This window comes from Astatotilapia calliptera, chromosome 18 (genome assembly GCF_900246225.1).
Source record: "Astatotilapia calliptera chromosome 18, fAstCal1.2, whole genome shotgun sequence".
NCBI classification, from domain to species: Eukaryota; Metazoa; Chordata; class Actinopteri; order Cichliformes; family Cichlidae; genus Astatotilapia; species Astatotilapia calliptera.
Window position 1 is genome coordinate 3,169,718 of NC_039319.1, and position 20,456 is coordinate 3,190,173.

Sequence of the window (20,456 nt, forward strand, 5' to 3'; positions counted from 1 at the left end):
TCAGGGTCACCTGATCCAGCCCCAACTATATGCTTTATCAAAAAGGAAAGTTTTGAGCCAAACCTTAAAAATAGTGATAGTGTCTGTCTCCTGAATCCAAACTGGGGACTGAAAGCTGAAGGCTCTGCCTCCCATTCTACTTTTAAATACTCCAGGAACCACAAGTAACCAGGATAATAAGGTACTATAAGGTCTTTAAGATGAGATGGGGCCTGATTAAGTCACGCATCTGTGTTCATGTTTTATCTTTTCTGCAGTTTCTGATGTTTACATGTCAATAAAAATGAAATAATAACACCCACAGCACGTAAGGGCCGGCCCAGTTTGGGACAAGTTTGTGTGGATCAGGGAATAATAATAATAACTAATCGGGAGTAGTCGACCACACAAACCACTCTTCAGATATAAGGATGAGCTGAGTACAGAACTGAGAAATATAGGAAATGTACTGTGCACAGGAGATAAAATGAGATATATTGTAGATTTACATGAAACACAAGGTACGGAGGACATCAAGCCCAGCCCTGAGCCACACTACCTTACCTCCATCATGAAGACGTGGTACTGCGGGAACCTTCAGGGACCAGGAATCTGTTTTACTCTCCAAGAGGTCTCTGCTCTAGGAGAGTACTCTTTATAATTACAGGAATTATAGGGGTGTTGCTTCCAGCACTAAACAGCTGCAATTAGTCAAATACTTATCTTCTCTGTTATCTCCACCTTCCTTGTAGTGGAGCAGTTTGTTGTACGGTTGCGAAAAAGTAAAAAGTAGTAATTTGCTTAATCTTCTTCTTCAAACCATGGAGAGAGAAAAAATGTACTTCCTGAATTCCCGTAGCTTCTGTGGGTAAAACACAGGTATGAGTACCCAGCTGTAAATCTCCTCTTTACTGATCGGGCTTGTGTTGCCTCTCTGTGAACTCTTGAACTCTCGATGTCACCATGAACTTTGAAACTTTCCCTCGATGACCTCCGCAGGCCGGTGGCAGGAGTTAAAGTCGTTCTTTTCCCGAGAAAACCTTCCAGTGCATCCCTGCACTGCGACAGAAGCCAAGTTGAGTAATTAGTGGGTGGCGAGCGACCTTGGTTAATTACATCAGTGAAAGCAGAGAAAGTGTCTGTCCAGAGCTCCATAATGCCGATGTAGCTTCACAAATGTGCTCTTTTAGTTAAACATGGCTCCAGGTTGGATTCTGATGAGCTTTTAATGACGGCCGTGAGGTCAGATCATCATCTCAATACTGATGAGTCAGGCTTTTATTTTTAAGAGTTCCTTGTTTTGCAGGGGATGACTTTAAACCCTGCAGAAATGCAGCAGAATTCATTTTGGTGTATGTCCAAAGAAGGCTAAAAATGAAGCGGATGAACAACAGTGTAATAAAGTGATTTCATGGAGGCCAGAGAAACAAAGCATCCAGGCAGGTGGGTTTGGACTCTGCGGGGGAAGGAAAGGTCAAAGGTTTCAGGAAGGCCAGAATTGTTGGTGAGGAGGTTTGGAGCATGAGCCAAGAGGAGCAGCGCTGAGTCTGAGGGTACTTCAACAAAGATGCAAGAGCTGTGGAATAAAGGCCAGAGGGCACCGAGAGGCGGAGGAGGAGATGTGAGCGAAAGATGAAAATAATGAGTCTGTGAAAGAAGTAAGCATCTCTCGATCTCTCGATCTGGCCCATCAAGACATCCTTGACCTTCAAGGATAAATTATCCTGTGACCTTTTGCATGACCTTTCCGGACGAGTGGATACAATTGTGTTGCTGTGTCACTTGAAGGTCACAGCAGAGGGTGTACTTGCCCTCAGCTGAGCTTCATAGATGCCATTTCCTTTCAGGTTGCATCTTTTTTTATGAGACTGACGAAACTTATCAGAGTCCTAATCAATAAGAAGCTATTCTCTATATTGTTCTTTGTTGGGTGTGAATTTACTGATATTGATTAATATTTATCACAAGCTATTCCCTGGAGAGTGCACTTCTAGACATCCACCAGTTAACATCTTCATTAAAACAAAAAAACTTGGTGGATGTTAGTGATGAACTGTAGGGTGGGCTTTAAGAAGGCGTCCACAACCTTTTTTCGCCACAGACCAGTTTATGTCCGACAATATTTTCACAGACCGGCCTTTCAGGTGTCGTGGATAAATACAACAAATAAAACCAGTACCGGTACAAAAAAAAAAAGATTTACTCATGACACCTGGGAAACGATTAAAAACCCTGAAAACCATAAATTTCAAACCCGAGCGTCAACTCTCGCAGCCCGGTACCAAACGACCGGTCCGTGGCCCGGGATTTTGGGACCGCTAGCGTATCCTCGGATTCTCAGTCCACTCATACTCGGGACATCTGAATTCAAAGAGCTCAGAAGACCAGGATGCTCAACTCAAGGCTTCAAAACTTACATTTTTCTGATCATGATCATTTTAAGAAACCTTTTTTAACCTGTCCATAAGAGACAGTCAGCTGATGGTTATCCATCGTGTTGGCTCGATATCTCGCCGCGTGTTTGTCTGACAGAGGTCAATATCGTTTGCGCCTCAGATGAGAGGAAGCCTGTTTGTTCTCACATGCTTGGTAGATTTTTATGGGACTGTTTGTTTGCTATTAATACTTTCAGACACTTTTAGTATCTCATCATGTCCGTCTGAGAGTGATCAATAATCCTGACTTACGTCTCAGATGAAGAGGGCTTTGATGGAAGTCAGGGGAAATTAGAACATGCTTCACAGAGGTGAGGTAGATTGAGTTCATAACGTTTTCCTTGGATTGAGTGAATCAAATCAAATCAAATCAAATCACTTTTATTGTCACATCACATGTGCAGGCACACTGGCACAGCACATGCGAGTGAAATTCTTGTGTGCGAGCCCCACAAGCAACAGAGATGTGCAAACACAACAACACAAACAAGCAAAATACAAGAATGGCCAACCTGAAACTAATAAATATATGTACAATATATAATAGTGTATGCATTTCTGGATGTGTATACTAAATATTTTCCTGTGTGTGTGTGTGTGTGTGTGTGTGTGTGTGTGTGTGTGTGTATACACATTTTTACAAATTAAATAGTAAAAAAATAAAATAAAATAAAATAAAATAATAATAATAATAATAATAATAATAAAATATATAAAATATACAGAGTTGAATATGTGCAAAACAAGTGGCATTTATATACAGTGTGGAGTGTGGAGTGAAGTGAAGCTGGTTGGAGCTGATGGGAAATGGAAAATGCCAGAGGCACAGACAGAAGCATGCAGTGATGCTGGGAAATAGGATGTGACCCTGCGATGCTGTGCGATAATTTACCTTTCTGTACAAAGTGAGCAATAGTCAAATTTAGCTCATCTGTAGGCCTGAAATGTCATTTTTAATTTATAGTTTGAGTTGGTTTAATACGTGTTAGCTTGTGTTTCAGCGGTCACGCAGAAAATAAATGTCAGTGAAAACAGGAAAAATCTATTTTCTTGGATGGCTGCCTCTGATTGGTTGTTACTGTGCACAGTTTAATCTTTGCCTGTGTCTGAGGAGCTGCTGTGGTGCATTCACAGTGTTTAAAGTCGAGTTAGATTAGAAAGCTGAGATGAGGATGCAGACAGGCTGCTGCTGCTGCTGCTGCCGGGGGATTTGTCTGTTTTCCAAACCAACCAGATGGAGTTTGATTCCAGAATAACAGTTTACACAGTTTCATCAAAGTTTAAAGTTATGTCAGGTCAGGCGTGCTGTAACAGATCCTCCATCCGCCCTGAATGCTTTTAAATGCTCTACACTCGCTCGAGAAACTCCCCACAATCCTTTGCAGCTGTTATTTCTGTGCGTCTCAGACTGGACCGCACCACCATTTCTCCCGAGGTGCAAACCCACGCAGGTGTCCAGCTGCCTGAGACGCCGTGTCAGCGTCTGTAGTGACAAACTGTGTGCCGGCAGCCTGTGAGGCATTCCTCTGCATTACTCAGTCTGTTTCCTTTATTTTCATCAGAAATGTGAACCTCTCTATAAATACTTTAAAACAAGATTAGCTGTAAATGCGAGTACTGCTGGGAATAAATCAGTGTGTTCCCGGTTTCTGATCATAACTTTATGGACAGGCTGTCACGGTGGAGGGTGTCCGGTTTGGTGTCTTTGGTGTTCTCGTGGCTTCATCGAGCAATGACCTGCAACTTGAACTTGGGCGGTTCGCTGGAATCATAGTGATCTGAGACTTTCTAATCAGAAAGAGGGTGGAGTGCTCACTCTGGGTTAGGAATGAGTTGATGCACCATGTGATGGAGTTTAGGGTGGGCAATTAGGGCCAGGATAATGAGAGAGCTGAGAGAGAAGGCGGAGCTCTTGGCTGGTCGCTGCATCTTCCTGTCCTACATCTGACTGGGAGCTGTGGGTAGTGACTGAAATGAGTGGCAGAGATGAAGATGAAGGAGTAGGAGGAGGTGTTCTGGTGATCTGGGAGCCTTGTGTGTGCAGCCTCTGACAGATTGTTTCAATATGTAATTAACAGAAGCCACTTAAACTTAAACTGAAGTAAACATCGTGCCCCGTCACATGGTCAGACATCCACAATAAAGTTAAAGGTACAGTGTGTAAAACTTCAGAGTGCAGTCAGTTTAATTCTGTTTCTCTCCCCTCCTAATTCAAGTGCATAAACCAAACCATGTTGACCATGTAAGACAAACACTCGATGTGTAAAGATGTCAGGCTGAATTACCCGTCGAGCTCAATGCCGGAGACTTCTCTGCATCTCCTTCCATCAGGGAAACTCGACTCAAGATTTACTTTGGCTTTATCGCACCGTCGCCCTCCTAGCGTTTTCGCCTCTTTGGTGAAGGGGAGACCTTCTCATGTGATAAAACGGGAGTGATTCCTTATATCTCGAGTCTGGAGGTGCAGGCATTAATTAGATTTTGCCTGAACAGCAAACGAACGCCGTCGAGTACTGCCTTTGTCGTACTGCATGACACGAGTTTATGTTGTGTAGTTCAAGGGACATTGGAGAAAAAAAAATAAAGCTGAAGTTTTGCGAGATCTCGCAAAACTAACTCAGGATCTCGCAAAAGTTTTGGCCGCATTCTTTGGAGGTCGCCAGCTCGAAGCCGACCGGGAGGTCGAGGCATGATGTGCCAGGAGAGCGGTGCTTCCCCCGGCTGTAGTACGTCTCGACCTCCCGTTAGCTTCAAAAACGTCGGAGCACTTTTGCAAATATGTGATGTCCTGTAAACCAAGCAGATATTTGATGTTTACACAGCTACATTCATGCCTCAAAATATCTTAAAAGTTTATTTTGTGACCCAGAAAGAGTAATATTACAACTAAGTAGCTGTCGCCATTGTTGGAATTCCTATTTTCCGAGATCCGGAGTTGGTTTCCGAGATCTCGCAAAAGTTCTTCTTAATTTTTTTTCTCCCATGTCCCTTGCGGGGCTCTGTGAGTTTGCGATTCACAAAGTTACACAACACTGTGGCTTTGCTCGTCTCATCTTTGGCCCCTCCCACCAGGATGTCCAGCTTTTACACGCACTCTGTGGCAGCACATGATAATCTCGCTCGGACGCGAGAGAGGCGACTGGTATTTTAATGGAGTCTAGCACACTGGCAGTTGTTGTATTTGACCAGCCGGACAGATGTGTAGCTGAGCCGTATCGCACTACCAGAAGGTCAGCAGCTGTTTTTCACATCTTTATAACTGCTTCAGTATTTGGCAATCATCAGTGTCCCTGTATGTTCCTGTCTTGCTGGTTTTTCGAACATCAGCTGTAAAGTGAATAATTAGTGTTCTCCTATTGGCTGCATATCTAATTCCTCCTCATGCTTCAGAGCAGCAACTGCTCTGAGCAACCCGTTTCACGTTACATGACCTTTGCCCTTTATCGGCTTGTTTCATCTTTGCGTAATGCACGTGCAGGAATGCAGCATTGTTTGCAGGAAGTAACAATCTGCTATCATGTTCTGCGCCGGCCAGAGGGGAACGCTGCTCGTCCAATTAATAGATGGAGACCACTCCACTTCCCTCCACCTGAGCTCTGTGTCCCCGCTGCCAGCCTCATTACACTCACACTTTCTCAGCCTGGTCTCCTTTTTCCCGTCGAGTCAGACGGTGGAGCGGATTAGCGCGCTGTATCGACAGCTGTGGAAGCGCCAAGCCGATCGACTCGACGGGGGAAAGAGAACAAATGTTAAGCTGCCGATGGCGTCACGTCGACTCTTCCCCCGAGGCTTCACGCAGCATAAAAATGTCCCAGATACTGAATAATTTTATCTGATGGCGCCCTGAAATGTTTTCTTTAAATAGATGATGAAACCAGCTGTGCTGAAGATGAGCTAATTTCTTTTTTTTTTTCTAGAAAAATGATGAAACTATGCGAAGGATTGATGAAACAGCTTTACTTTTCCAGCTCGCAGAGGCCTCCAGAACACAGATTTTTAAACCTAGGCCACTAAAATGTAATGAAAGTAAATTTTTATGAAGAAAACATTAATCAGTAGAATGAAAATGAAGCAAACAGACATTAATAATGGCTTTTCTTTAACTGCTGATGGTGATATGTAACGAGTCATGAGAAATGCTGGAGATTGGAGCCTTCAAACAGATGTGTGTGAGGAGGGTGAGCACAGCTGCATCTTTTCAAGATAACGAGCCAGTTTTCAGGACTAATAACAGTAAAAATAATAATTATCATTCTCAGTACACCTGGTACGAGGGTAATTTCCCAGGCAGCAGCTGAGACAGACACAGTGCATTGTGGGAATATCGTGAGGAGCTGAGCTTCTGGTTCACTGCAACAATTTGAGGATTGGGACTCTGCAGACCGTGACCTGATGGCCGAGTGTTCATTATTCTGGGCTTTTTACCCATTTTCTGTTTTCCTCCACTTCTTCTGACAAATACAGGCTGAAGGTCCCAAAAATAAAATCCCAAGTGCTTCAGTCCAGCTTCACACAAACTCAGGGCAGGTGTAGATCCAGTTACCGCAGGCTGTCAGTCAAAGTTGGACATTTTAACACAGAGTCTGGTGGGACTGACTTGCTCTCGGAGCCAGCCTCATGTGGCCGTTAAGTGCCACGAGCTAACACGATGTGTCAGTAGGCTTTAGTGCATTTAACCGAGGCTGCTCACAACACAGACACGGTCACGTTCCCAGGTTGGTGAACTTGGTTGGGATCTTACACTGTAACACCGTGAACCACTTTGCTGTCATCTGTTAAAAGGAGTCTTCAGCCTGTGGGAATATTGGCTGAAAACCTGCATTTGTGTACAAATCAGCCATTAGCAGCCTCCTCTGCTCGTGTTACTGGATTACGTTAACAAAAACCCAAAACTTAGAAGCACGTTCTGCTGAGTGAGACTCTCTGAGCTGACGTTTGTGACGTCCTCAGAGAGTGTAAGTCAAGCCGAATCTAAAATATGTGTTTCATGTCAGTGTGTTTGGATCTGACGGGGTTTTGACTCTGAGAAGCAGCAGCTTCATTACCATAATTGCTTCAGAGAGCTGAGTGTTGCAGCTGTAAGCAGCCACACTACAATAACACACACACTGTTGTTTGAACACAATAGGAAGTGTTGTTGAGACAACGTTGGTTTGGGGAAATTCTGAGACCTTGAATGCATCATTAGCAGCTCGGGACCAATCCTCAGTAGATGGTTTGTTCCTCAGTGGTGTGAAGGACTCCAAACTGCTGCAGTGAATGAGCCGTGACTGTAGGTTTTAGCTGCTCTTTGTATGTTGGCTCAGAGGTGGGTGTTCATTCCCGAACGAGTCAGACACATCAGGCACACAAGTGTCAAAAACAACAAAGCTTCACCTTTACCACAATTCAAATACTGAAATTACTGAATAAGAAATGACGTGTAGATCTTTTTACTTTTTTTTTCAGCACCTAAATTTTCCCTTGCTTTTATTTTGATAGATTAGTAATCTATAAAAATCCATATCTTGAAAAGTTTTTTGTCTTTTACTATAAGAATATGAATTTTGAATTAGCTTTATGATTATTTCCACAAGTCATCAGCTAACATGGACAATCTCGGATATCACCCAAGACACTGATACCTGCTAACTACCGATAAGTAACGACTAATAAAACTGGGAAACACCAAAACTGAAGCAGAAACGTTTTTTTACCTTCCATTTGTACAACAACTTTTTTTTTTTTTTGTACACAAAAAAACATTTTTGTCAGATAAATCCAATATCCAACCACACAAGCACGACAAGAACGCTCAGGACGCGCAGCTCGGAGACGCCATCCAGCTGAGGTGAAGCCAAACAGACACCCAGCTGTGTCGCCATCCAGCAGAGAGGGTGGCTCCAAAAACAAAGAGACGAAGAGGCCACGACTCCTAATGATGCAGACTTTAAACCTTTTTAGAGTTTAAATATAAAATATTTGAATGTTGAAATTATCCATAAAGGCCAACACAGGCTATAAAAACAAGTTTATTTCTGCTGTAATAAACATGTTTGTAGACACAGGTGTCTGTCATTGTTGGGGCCTCTAGTGGACTTTAGAGGAATTGCAGCCTTTGGCAGTATTTTTCAGTGATGTTTAGATTGTAGTTTGTTCTCTGTTTTAAAAAGAAAAAACAATTCAATTTAATTCTTTAAAAAATAATTGTTTCATTTGTTTAGATCATAAATCTCCCCTAACAGCTTTTTATCTGCTCAGTGGAGCAGCCTGAAACCTGAAATCAGTCCCCCTGAGGAGGCCCTGCCGTCTTTAAATCTCTGATTTAACTGGTTGTTTGAAGTCGTCTCCTCTCGCAGCTGTTTCTCTCAGCATGAACCAGACTTCCACTTACTCTAAACTAGGTGACCCATCAACACTCCCGCCGCTGATTCACTTTTTCTGCCGTTCCTCGACTTTAATCTGTGCCTTTATTCTTCATCCTGTGCATGTGATTGATTGATTGATTGATTGGTAATTTATTTCAACATGTGAACAATATACAAGTACATTTAGAAAAGAAATAAGAGAGAAAAAAATACTATACAAATTACATACAAAAAAACATTCTGATTAATTTACATGTTGAAAGGGAGTGGGAAGAAGTATACACTTATTTAATCCCACCCCTGTCCCATAAATTATCAGTGAATATTTAGTTGCTTCCTTACTGATATAATTTGTAATAAAAATAGTGAACAGATTTCTGATATACTATATACTATAATATCACATCATGAATTTTTTGTTTGTTTGTTTTTAAATATAGACATTCACTTAATTTAAATATTTTCCTTTTCTTTATAGATCGAGAAGATCATATTTTTATAACTCTTTTTGAACAGTTTTATGTTTGGACATTGCTTTAATTCCATATTCAGTTTGTTCCATAGTGTTCTGTTTGTTTGTGACTATCAGCACGATGCAAGCTGCGGGGACTTCTGCAGTAGCCGTCCTCCGTCTCCGGCTTCGTTCCTGTCCGTCGTCTGTGTCCCTCCTTTGCTTCCCGCCCACCGCTGAGCCCATAACACGGCGTCATTAAAACGCAGAGCACGCAAAGTTCCCGGCTCACCCCTGTGGAAACGCTGCTTTCTGTTTCTCAGCACACACCGCCTATTCGATCCATATATCTGCCTCTCTTTACTTTTGCTTCCCAGAGTGACTCAGGATGAGCAGCGTTTCATCATCTCGCTCCAGGACATTTTGTCAGCAGGCTGTTTTTGCCGAATCGAACCTTTTGATCCTTCGCTTAAAGAACGACGTGTCGAACCTTCCTGTTCTGACTCGCCCACCTCCCTCATTTACTCTGAGAATCACAATGCAGGAAGTGTCAGGAGCTGCATATAATTAGAAGAAAGCACTCGCAGGTTTTATTCCTGCAGCTTCTTCTGAGTTTGTTGAACTTTGTTTCTCGCTTGCGGCGCGCTGATAGGCTTCAGAGTTTAATAAGAGAGGAAAAAGCAGGCTTCTGTGTGCTGTACCTGTACCTGGAAGGACAGAGCCAGCACACAGACTTACACCCGAGTCATTCCATATAAAATCCACCAAATCTTTAAATTTTAATTAATTTTTTCTGCGTTTTTGGATGGATTTAAAATTTTGATTCTGTGGTAAAATTCACCTCCAGTTTGTAACCATCAAAGGCGTCCGAAACTGAGCAGCCATCGTGCAGTAGAAAACTGTTAGTACCTCAAAGCGTCACTTTACTTCAGTTTGACTTTATCTGTGTAAACTAAAGTTAAATGTGTTTTTTTTAACCTGTAGTTGTTTGGCTCATATTCATTGAGGACTATCTCTTCGGTTCAGTGGGTATGACACGAGGTGGACTGACTCTCTCAGCTGCGTGCCCAACCACCGACCCCAACCTCCTCCATCAGCGAGGACAACAAAAACATCACCTGTTTGTAAACGTTTCAGCACAGGTGTAGCTGATCTAGAATCTAAATTATATCATGATGTTTCAGTGAATTGTCTGATAACAATGAACAAATTATACAGGAAAATAAAAGACTGAATAATGTTTTTGCTACGATTGCACTCGCATGCAGCAGCATTTGTGTTAGTGCCATTCATTCTTTTACAGCGAGCTGATGTCACTGATGACACACTGCCTAATTCAAGCTGTGCCTCTGTTGCTACAAGGTGCCAGCAGCAGCGTTATAGTGCAATAATAATGGCTTAGAAGTCATTTCGACTGCGTTAGTGCTCCGTGGAGCTGTTTACTTGTGGGTTGCACATCACCAGCTGCTCGTATCTCGTCCTGCGTAGCGTGGTTGTTCTCTGCAGTTTGTTTAAAGTTTTGAAACGGGTTTGTTGTTCCAACTTTTAGCAGGAACCGTTTTCTTGCATATTTTGTAAAGTCCGTTCTTTGTTGGAGGGCTAATGATCGGAGGCTGACACGCTGCTCTCGCTCTCAGGCATGCCTGGGCCTGCGTCGTGAGTTTTGCATCACTATGTCATTAATAACACAAGATGATATCTTCACTTTTTTAAAAGTTAAACTGGTGTTATCATGGCCAGTATGATGCAGCAGAGGTCTGTTTGAACCAAATGCTTTCTCTTGTTTTTGTCTCCCTGCAAGAAAAACACAAAAAATCGATGTGAAGTGTTTCCCTGCAGGTATAACAGCCGTGTAAAAATACTTCTAATAAAGTTTATTGAATGCTCTTACATATGATTTCACCGTGTCAGTGAAAAACACCAGAAGCCATTATTATTAAAATCTGATCCGATCGGAGGGCAGTTTGGTTTATTTCAGTTGTTTTGATGATGCAACAAGTGAATCCCTGAAATCCAGCCTGCAGCTAATAATGTGTACAATAACAACGCTCTAAATAAAAAAAAGTGAGTCAGCCTCTGACAGGTTTAAAAGCCTCCCGCTGTCACGACGAGTCCCACAGTCCCTCTGCAATGAGTGAGCAGTCTGAGCTGGGAGGCGAGGCGCTGTGGTGCTCAGAGCTTTCTGCTCCTCTAGGTTTATTTAGACTCACTCGGTGACCTTCAGAGGAGCAGCAGCTCCTTTCCTGCCTCTCGTGAAGCAGGTGAAGTATTGAAGTTACGATCATCCTGAGACGACACGCTGCAAAGTCACGGAGTCACACGGGAAGACTCTGAGTTTGTCTCTACTTGTAGGAAGTTTTTTATTAGTGACACTGTTTCTGGAAAAAGCAGCAATTCACAAGATTTACTGCTGCAGAAGCTGATTTAGCGACTAACTTTACCGAATAGGGTCGTTGCTATGCTGCTCACAAAGTTAAGGGAACGCTTGATTGCGACAGTCTGACCCAGAGTCAGTGAAACTTAGGAAGAATAAACCACACAAATCAAAGTGACATCAGGTGCACTGGAGCGGCAACAACAACACCACGCCCAAAAAAGCCACAGAGGGCTCTGGCTGTGCGCCTCCTGCTTCAGATACCAGTTCTGCTGCTGGGCTGAAGCCTTCTGCATCCCTCGTGTAACTCCCATCTCCTGCCGTCTCCTCCACATTCCTGACACTGGGCTGGATGAGAGAGCGGTCTGTGGCCTTTCTTTTGTTTTTTGTTTTTTTTTAAGGCTTGTCCTGTTGTTGCCTCTTCAGTGCAGCTGTTGTCACTTTGATTTGCACCAAAACAGCTGGAATATATTCACAATGATTTATTCTTCCTAACTGCAGCAATGATTTCCCGAATTTTAACGAACTTTTGTGAGACTGTGATGATCGAGTGTAGAAATGGGCTGATAAATGACTCATTCAGTCATTTTGGCTACTCTGAGTCTGTTAGCTGTGGCTCACTGCTAAGTGTGTCGCTCAGTAGGTAGAGCAGGTCGGTTAGTGGTTTGATCCCTTTCTCAAGCCATGGCTCTACATGCAGTGGAAGAGTGTGCACGATAGACTGTATTTAAGTTGATAGCTTCAAATATTTTTTGTGCCAGTATATTCAGATTTAAGGGTTAAATAATTAGATTTAAATCTAGAAATGTGTGCTGAAAGAATGACTGTGAATCTGATGCTTTCGTGTGACAGTTTTTGATGATTCAGCCTCAGTTTGACGAGCAGAAATGGTCACTTCCCTCCTGACCTGTTGAAGCAGCGCTGCAGCTCATCACATTCTGCTCTGCAGACTCTCGACAGCAGATTTTCCCTGAGAGGAGGAAAGCTGTCGTCTGTGCTCATTAGATGGGGCGTCAGCCTGCAGCATTTGTTGGGGTGTGTTAATCTGGAAGAAGATGCTCATTCATATTTACAAATGGTGGCGAATGAATAAACCGAGACTTCTGCACACGAAAAGACCGAGATGGCAAACAACCGGAGCGCGAATCGGTCGCACTCTCACAGGAGACTCCATTACAGTCCACGAATAAACAGCCTAAAGAGGCGCTGACAGTTCAGTTCTCTCTGGTCTGTGGTTTCCTTTAACTCACGTCTGTCTGCTTCCACTCCACTAATTACCATATTTACTCCCCGTGTAGCGAGCGGCTCCGTGCTCCAGAAATCACTGCATGGAGGAGAGAGAGGGCCTGCTGCGTTTCAGTCACCATGGAAACTAAAATGCCAAAAGCAAGAGTGCTTCGTTCGGAGCGAAAGAAGTACATCAGAGGTGAAGAGACCAAACAACAAAAGGAAAAAAACACCTACCCTATTTAATGTTCTGTGAGCTCAGAGGGAGCTGTCAGAGAAAATCTGCTGCTTTTTGTGTTCAGTGTCTGAATCTGTGCTGCTGAGAAGCTTCAGTCATGAAGCTTCAGTCTCACTTACAGAATCAGGTTTTTGTTCTGCATGAATCACAGCTTAAATAATCTTATACTGCCCTGTATGCACCGCCTCAGTTCCTCCTTTATCTGAAACAAGCTGATAACGCTCCTGTCTCTTTAAGGCCTCACCCCTCCTTAAAAGCCCACTTCCTTCTAATTGGATGCTCCTCGCCTGACTTCCATAAACCGATTCTCTTCCATAGATTCTCTTGTGTTTCTGGAGGCTCCAAAAACAAACTGTAAACCTGCTAAACAGATATTTTATTTGTTTTCAAACAAATATACTCTTTGATCTTTGACCCTTTAAAACAAAAACGAATAAACGGTACAAGTGAAACAAATGGTTAGACACAAACCAATTAATCGTATAAAAACCTTTTCGATAGTTAGCAGGTTTGGTTGAAATATAAAACTGGTATCTTTTTCCAAACTGGAGGCTAAACGTAACCCTCAGTAAAAGCACTCTGAGAATGTTTTTGAATTTTAAATTTTGAAACGAGATTTTACTAACAAGATGTAGCCGACCAACAAATACAAGGCTCTCCTACAACAGTGATTTGTCAGTTACATGATCAGGAGCCATAATTAACAAACTTCATGCTTCATTTATTAAGATTCTAAAATATCTACTGAGGCAAAAAAAAAATTACTAGTTAAGTTTATATGAATGAAGAAGAAAGCTGTTTTCACATAGACTTCTACAGAGTGGGCTGCCCCCTGCTGATCATATTCATCTTTTAGATACAGTCTGTGGTCTTGCCACTATGCAGCCCTCTCAGGAGCACCTCCGGGCACTAACAGGAGGAAATGAACAGCTCGATCCAGAGTGACGACACAATAAGCATTTCCTCTCATCAGAGTAATAAATAAACACCATGTACAAGAATGGCACGGCTGTGGTAACCATGCACGTAACAACAATAAGTAAACGTCTGCCACCACACAGCTGGAACTGCTGCAAACATCTACTGTGGTGCATGCATCACTGCAATCACACGACATGTTTCCAGATTTGACTGCTGACTGGCTCTTTTGTAGGAGGGACCGCCACAGTATACCGAGCACGGTATTTTGCAGTTATCAGTGCTTTTCAGTGGATGTTCTTTACAAATGATTTATTAAATAAAATAAGAGATGGTGTGTTCACGCCAACAGGACCATCTCGTTTCAACTTGTTTCCTTATTGGCAAATATTTGTGGGTTTCCAAAAATTTATACAGTATATTACATAAATGATAGATACACCACAGGCAAGACTCAAACTCGTGCCCTTTGGATGAAAATAGCGTGGCGCATGCCCGTGTCCGTTAGTGCAGGAGTATACTGTGCTGTAAGATGTGACTAACAGGCTTACTGACCATCTGAGATTGTGCTGGCTGGTTAAACCACCTCAGGAACGTGCTACAAATAAAACATGACACACCTGAAACAGCTGCTTGGGTTTTTTAATGCAGCCTTGAGGATTTTCCAGTAATTGATCATTTCCTGCTGTCACCACTGTGACTCTGTGTTTGGCATTGAATCTGGGGGAGCTGATGACTGAGCAGGGAGGAAGGCAGCCTCTGCTGTTTGACTGATGGTTTCGTTTCCCTCGACGGAGAACAAATCCTGATGATTCAGTGCTTTTTGTTATGACAGGCCACTTTACAGTGCACCAAAATGCTGCTCTGCTGCTCATGTGTTTGGTGGCTTTGGTGTTTTTGCTGTAGTGATAAACATTCAGATGTTCAGGTGAAGCTGAACTTCTGCTGAACTCTGAAGAAAAGGTCTGATAAACGCTTGTCAGAGCCGATCGAGCTGATCCAGTTCATTATATGAAGTTTCTGTGACGGTTTTCCTTGTTGTTACTCGCAGAATTGTCTTTTATTTTTAGTAATGCTGCTGGGCTCTTTGCATATGAGTCTACTGAGGTCAGACATTTTGGAAAAGCTCTTGATGTGAAACTCTCAGAGGACTCAGGTTTACATCAGTGACTCATGACTGCAGGTGATGTATTAATGATCTCCATCTAATGTGTGCTCAGCTAAACGTTTTGCTTGATTCTCATTTACTTTATTTACAATCATATGGCACTCACAGCAATTTATGGATTTCAAGGTAACTTTGATGAACTATCAGAAAAATGTTAAAGATTATTTTTTAAGTCTTCTTCTGTGTATCTGTGATTTACTGGTTTGCTCACATGCTAGCTTTTCAGCCAAGGTCTCAGATTTAGAGGTCACCCTTGTTTAAAGGCTCTTGACTTGTTCTGGATCTTCAGACTAAATAACGACCCTCCGTGTTGTTAAAGCAACTGAGCTGCATGTGGTGGATTCGGGAGGACAGACGGCAATAAGATGAAGGTCACTGAGAATGTGTCTGTATACTCTACCCTCTGTATTAGTACATGATACATACATTAATATCCACAGCCGAGTGTTCAGCCTGGCTTGATGCTGTCAAGGTCAAAGGGCCGAATGAGCAGTTTAGCACATTAAAGTTTAGTTTTAGAATCCAACACAGATCACTGGGCTTTAACATTTTATCTGACCAGAAATCAGAAACTGAAAGAAATGAAACTAGTAGTTTGTGAATTGTAATGTGAGTTAATTAGTACTCCTGCATGTTCTTCTGTTTGTATTAACTTTCAAAAAATCCAAAAATTATGAAGAAAAAGCTAATTAAACAGGTATGAATATGTTACATATTCATTTTATAACTAAAGTGAAAAGTTGTCAACTAGACTTGAAAGGTAGCAATTTAGCTAGCAGGTTACTACTAGCTAGTATGTTAGCATTACTGTTATAGTTAACTGTTACAGTCAAAATCATTCTTCGTTTTGATTCTCATGACAACATTGTCTTTAGGATGAAACAAATAATAAACTGAAAAGTTCTCAACTAGCTATATATTCAATGAGTTAAAAATGGTTAGCTAATTAGCAGCTAGTTAGCTCAACAGCATTAAAGTCAACTAGTGGAATTAAGACAGTTTTTGGATCTAACAAGTTATATTACACAATATATCCACAGTCTCCTGTCACAGAGGTCTTGTTGCACTCTATGGCATTTATAGTAAAAGCCTACCTCAAAAAGAAATGGCGAACACACACCTGTCAACCCTCAACACCTAAACCATAATCCATTTATCCGTTATTCGTGATCATCCTTCTTTTACACTCCACCTTTTCCACTATAGTTTTACAAAGTCTTTACTTTTAAATAACTCTAAACAACAAACTTGGCTGAATTATCCCCATTGAGAACTTTTTAATTAATTTAAGTAATTAACCTGTCAGCAGAGACTGAAACTGAATGAGCGCTGGGATGAAAAGGGATACTGTCATGGAAATCGTCATGTATCTACACCTGGTTCATGGGACTGATATAAGGAGGTTTGACTGGCTATAGTGGCATCTGCAAACTTTATTTGGAGTTGCTAAAATGCAAAAATCACAAATAGTAGAAATAACATCCTCCACTCTGTCTCTGCAGCATAGTAACTTGAACTAACGTCAGTGGAGCTTTTTCCACTTTGAATGACCTTTTGCTACCCTGGAGTCACTGTAGGTGTGTGAAGACCTGGAAAGGGCATGCTCGGGACTCAAAAGCACTTTGAATGGATTCTATTCAAGCTAAAAAAGATTTTCCAGCATCTCTTTAAATGTCCTGTTTTTCTACTTCTGAGTTTGAGTGGATTCTTGTGATGACATCTTGAAGGACCCAGCCTGAATTCCCATCAGAGATAACTTCCACCCAGATCAGTTATCGGCTCCATGTTTCCCTCCACATGTGTTGAGATAATGTCACGGTGGAGCTGTTGTGTTTTATGTCTCTATAATTCACCTTGATCCCCCAAACATCCAGATAGTGTCTTCACTCTGGGAATACACCCAATAACAGACTCTATCTGCTCCCTCTGAGGCAGTCAGTGGTGATGAATCGGTTCAGCTGCTGAGCCAAAGCCACCCGACTCTGCAGCGCTGAGCCTCCAGGGACGCCACGGGGTCGCAGAGTGATTCCAGCTAATTAATGAGCTGCATAAAAGGTGGAGTTCAACACATCAGTTACAGCAGGATAATAAAGTGATCTCCAATACATGTTAATAACTCCTAAAATAAACGGTGAACAAGCCTTATAAAGACTTAGTTTGGTGCATTTCTTAGTCTTAAAGCTATTCTTTGTGACTTGTTGTTGTCATGGTTAATGTACAAAAGCTGCTTAAACGCACATTGAAAGATAAATGATTAATAATTTTTAAAAAGTTTTAAATATATTTAAGTGACTGGCTGTCGATTTAAAAGCAGTCCGATCATGCATTCCAGCTCAACAGTGGTTAGACATGGTGCTGATTGGGTTCAAGCTTGAAGTCGCCATATAAAAAAGAAACCGTGCATAAAGTGATCATACGGTGTGCTTTGTCAAAGATGCTAGCATCTCTGAGACGCACCGGGGGTTCCTTGGTTTTACGGCGATACTGAACTTGGCACAAACGTCCTTTTAAGGACAGAAGCTTTAGTTTTATGTTCAAAAAAGTGGCACCAATAAGCTTTGCACGTCTGATTCTTCTTCAGAACAACTAAATATTTTCCAAAGGTGTCTTTTGAATTGTAAATCCTGACATTTGTGACAAAGTTTATAGTTTTAAGGATCATGAGAGGCAGTTTCGGTGGTCTCTGCCAGCCACTCTCTGAGGAGGTGGGAATGAAAACACCGTGGGAAATCATGAAATGTCACCGCAGTCAAACATATTTTATTACTGTATTGGCTGTGACCTACTTGGGGTATTGTGGGATGCTCTTTAATTGCGAGCATGCAAATTTTTAAGCCCCCCGATGTACTGCACATGTGCCAAGACACGCCAGTCAAAATAGGACGCCCACGAACTCTAATTAGTCATCGTGACGTCACAGATTACAGTCTTCCTCCAAATCCACAGCCGATTTCTGTTTTTCTCTTCAGATTTGGGCTTTTTGACGGCTGTTTTCCCCTTGAAGTCTTGAAACTTTAATTTGACTCATCTGTGACGACAGTTTCCCGTCATCGTGATGCGTTACTGTGCTCCATCCTCATTGGTCCGCCTTTACTGTACTGTGACTTCATCATCATGGAGCCTCAGCAGTGCATTTCCATCAGGATTCATCACCAGCAACGCTCTCTGTGGACAACAAGACTTGTGCATTAAGAGAGGATGTTCACTCAGACATGTCTAATGTGAAGCAACAGCTTGGGGAGCTGTGTACTTAATGGATCACACATCTGATCTTTGAAGAGATGCTCTGTGGCTCTGCCCCGGATTTAACCACCATCATTTAAAAAAAACTTAATGCTCTCAAAATTATGAGACAAACATTTTGTCGCTATGCAAGTCAGAGCACTGATAGGATCAGGTTCAAGTCTGTTTTCATTCAGATGACCTGAAATGATGATCTTACCCCAAACTGAGCAAAGAGTAGTAAATGAATAATGCAGCAAACAGCTGATTCTAGCCTTGTTAATATTTTATTGCTGTTGTTGGCGTGCTGAGAAACAATGTAGGGCTTATAGTGATGCTTCATAAAGTTCACAAAGGGGTCACAATCAGCCTGTTTACGAGGATGTGCATCATCATCATCATCGCTAACCTGCCTGCTGCATCTTTTCCATCAACCGTCCATCCAACCTGATCTGTTTTCACACATGCACTCAGTCCTGAACCTTTGAGATGATCCTTTTAAGGTACATGTGAGAAGATAAACCTTCATAAATAAATGGTCTTTAACCTCCATAATAAGCCACCTACCACTCGGGTCCAATTACGCCCACCTGAGAGTGGTGCAGGTAACTGTGAATCTACAGGCATCATGTTGTAACTACATGGATGGCACACGTTGGTTTGGGACTGAAAGACTGCATCTATAAACTTTACAGGTGCACAGTTAGCTTCACACGCAGCTTTATACAGTTTTATGCTGGATTCACTTCCTGATATAATCCCAGAGGGATTTGCATCTCCTTCTGGAATCAAACTTTAGTGTGTAAACCACAGAGCTACGTAATTAAATTAGCTGAGCGCTAGCAGCTACAGCCACCCTTAATAGGAGGCCTGTCAGTCCAACCTAAATAAAATTCATGTGGATTTAGGGAAAATTCACCCCCCAGTCCCCATATAGTTGTTATGAAGGATTAAACCATCCTACAGTCTGTAAATGTGTTTGTTTCTGCTTTTTTTCTGCTGTTTTTGGCTCAGCAGGTATATAGTTGTGAGGTTTTGGCACAAAAAGGTGTTCGGTTAGGTTTAGGAAAGGTGCTGGTTTGGGCTAAATTAGTTTAAAGCCCCTCGTTCGCATCGTTTGTTGACCTGATATCTGAGGTGACGTTTTGAGCGTAAACAGTTGCTATAGAGATGTGACCGGCAGCTCGTCGCTCCTGCAGCGATGTGAGGGTGACGTGACGTGAAGCTCCGCTGCTGCCGTCATCGCTGTTAAGGATTCTCTTTGAGGAAGTTTGAAAGACGCACTCGCTGTAATGTGATTTGGTTTCTTTGCCAATAAAAGCACCTGTAGCATCACGGGGCCGTCTGTCTCCTCGAGGCCGTTCTGCTGCCTCATACTGAATCTCCTCCACAGGCCTGATGTTTTAACTTATTCGGATCTGGCAGGATTTAAACCTGCATCTCATTAGCCCAGTTTTTGGGCAGTTTTTTTTTTTTTTTTTTTAGCTCTCGATGCCGTGGCTCATCCAGTATGTGAGAGGAATGCCAGTACATGAGCTGATCTTTCCATCTGTGCATGTTAGCTGCGGCTTTATGAGGAGAAATCTCGAAATTCTTCACCAGAATCGGTCGGATCCTCAGTTTGTCCAACTGACATGTTCACATGAGACACACTTCATCAGGATTAACATCCAGGTGATAAACTGGTGTTCAAAGGAAGTGTATTGGAAGTATGAAGCCACAGAGGTAAAAAGGTGATGACCTCACCTCATCACTTTCATCCATAGCGGTGATTATGCAGAGCTGAATGTTTCACTTTTTTAGAAAACCTTAAAAGAAACAGTAGCTGATGAGCTAGCTAATTATTTTACTTACTTCTAATTTGGCTAAACGTTATAAGTCCTTGCTTGTACTACAGTTTAACAGTGTTTGTGTTTGGAGCTGGGAATCACTAACTTACACTAGCAAACAGATACTCTGGTGGAAACATGAAGAAGGCCCCGCTAGCCAGGCTGGTTTGCCAGCTAACGACTGAAGAGTATTAATTACTCTTCAGGGCCATACAGCTTCTGATAGCTGGAAATCCTGAAGAGTCTTTGTCAAACTTTGGACAACATT

The 20,456-nt window shown here is 42.3% G+C and overlaps 1 protein-coding gene across 4 annotated transcripts in view; it reads left to right on the forward strand.

The window, feature by feature from the left end:
* The window catches only part of kcnq3 (potassium voltage-gated channel, KQT-like subfamily, member 3), a 110,141-nt gene that overhangs the window by 38,451 nt on the left and 51,234 nt on the right, over window positions 1-20,456 (forward strand). The window contains exon 1 of one of the 4 annotated variants that reach the window (XM_026149177.1): window positions 5,322-5,644. The exons of the other annotated variants lie outside the window; for them this stretch is intronic. Coding sequence (XP_026004962.1) covers window positions 5,565-5,644 — 80 coding nt within the window. The 5' untranslated portion in view covers window positions 5,322-5,564. Of the gene's footprint in view, window positions 1-5,321; window positions 5,645-20,456 lie in introns of those variants that run through there. 4 annotated transcript variants of the gene reach the window in all.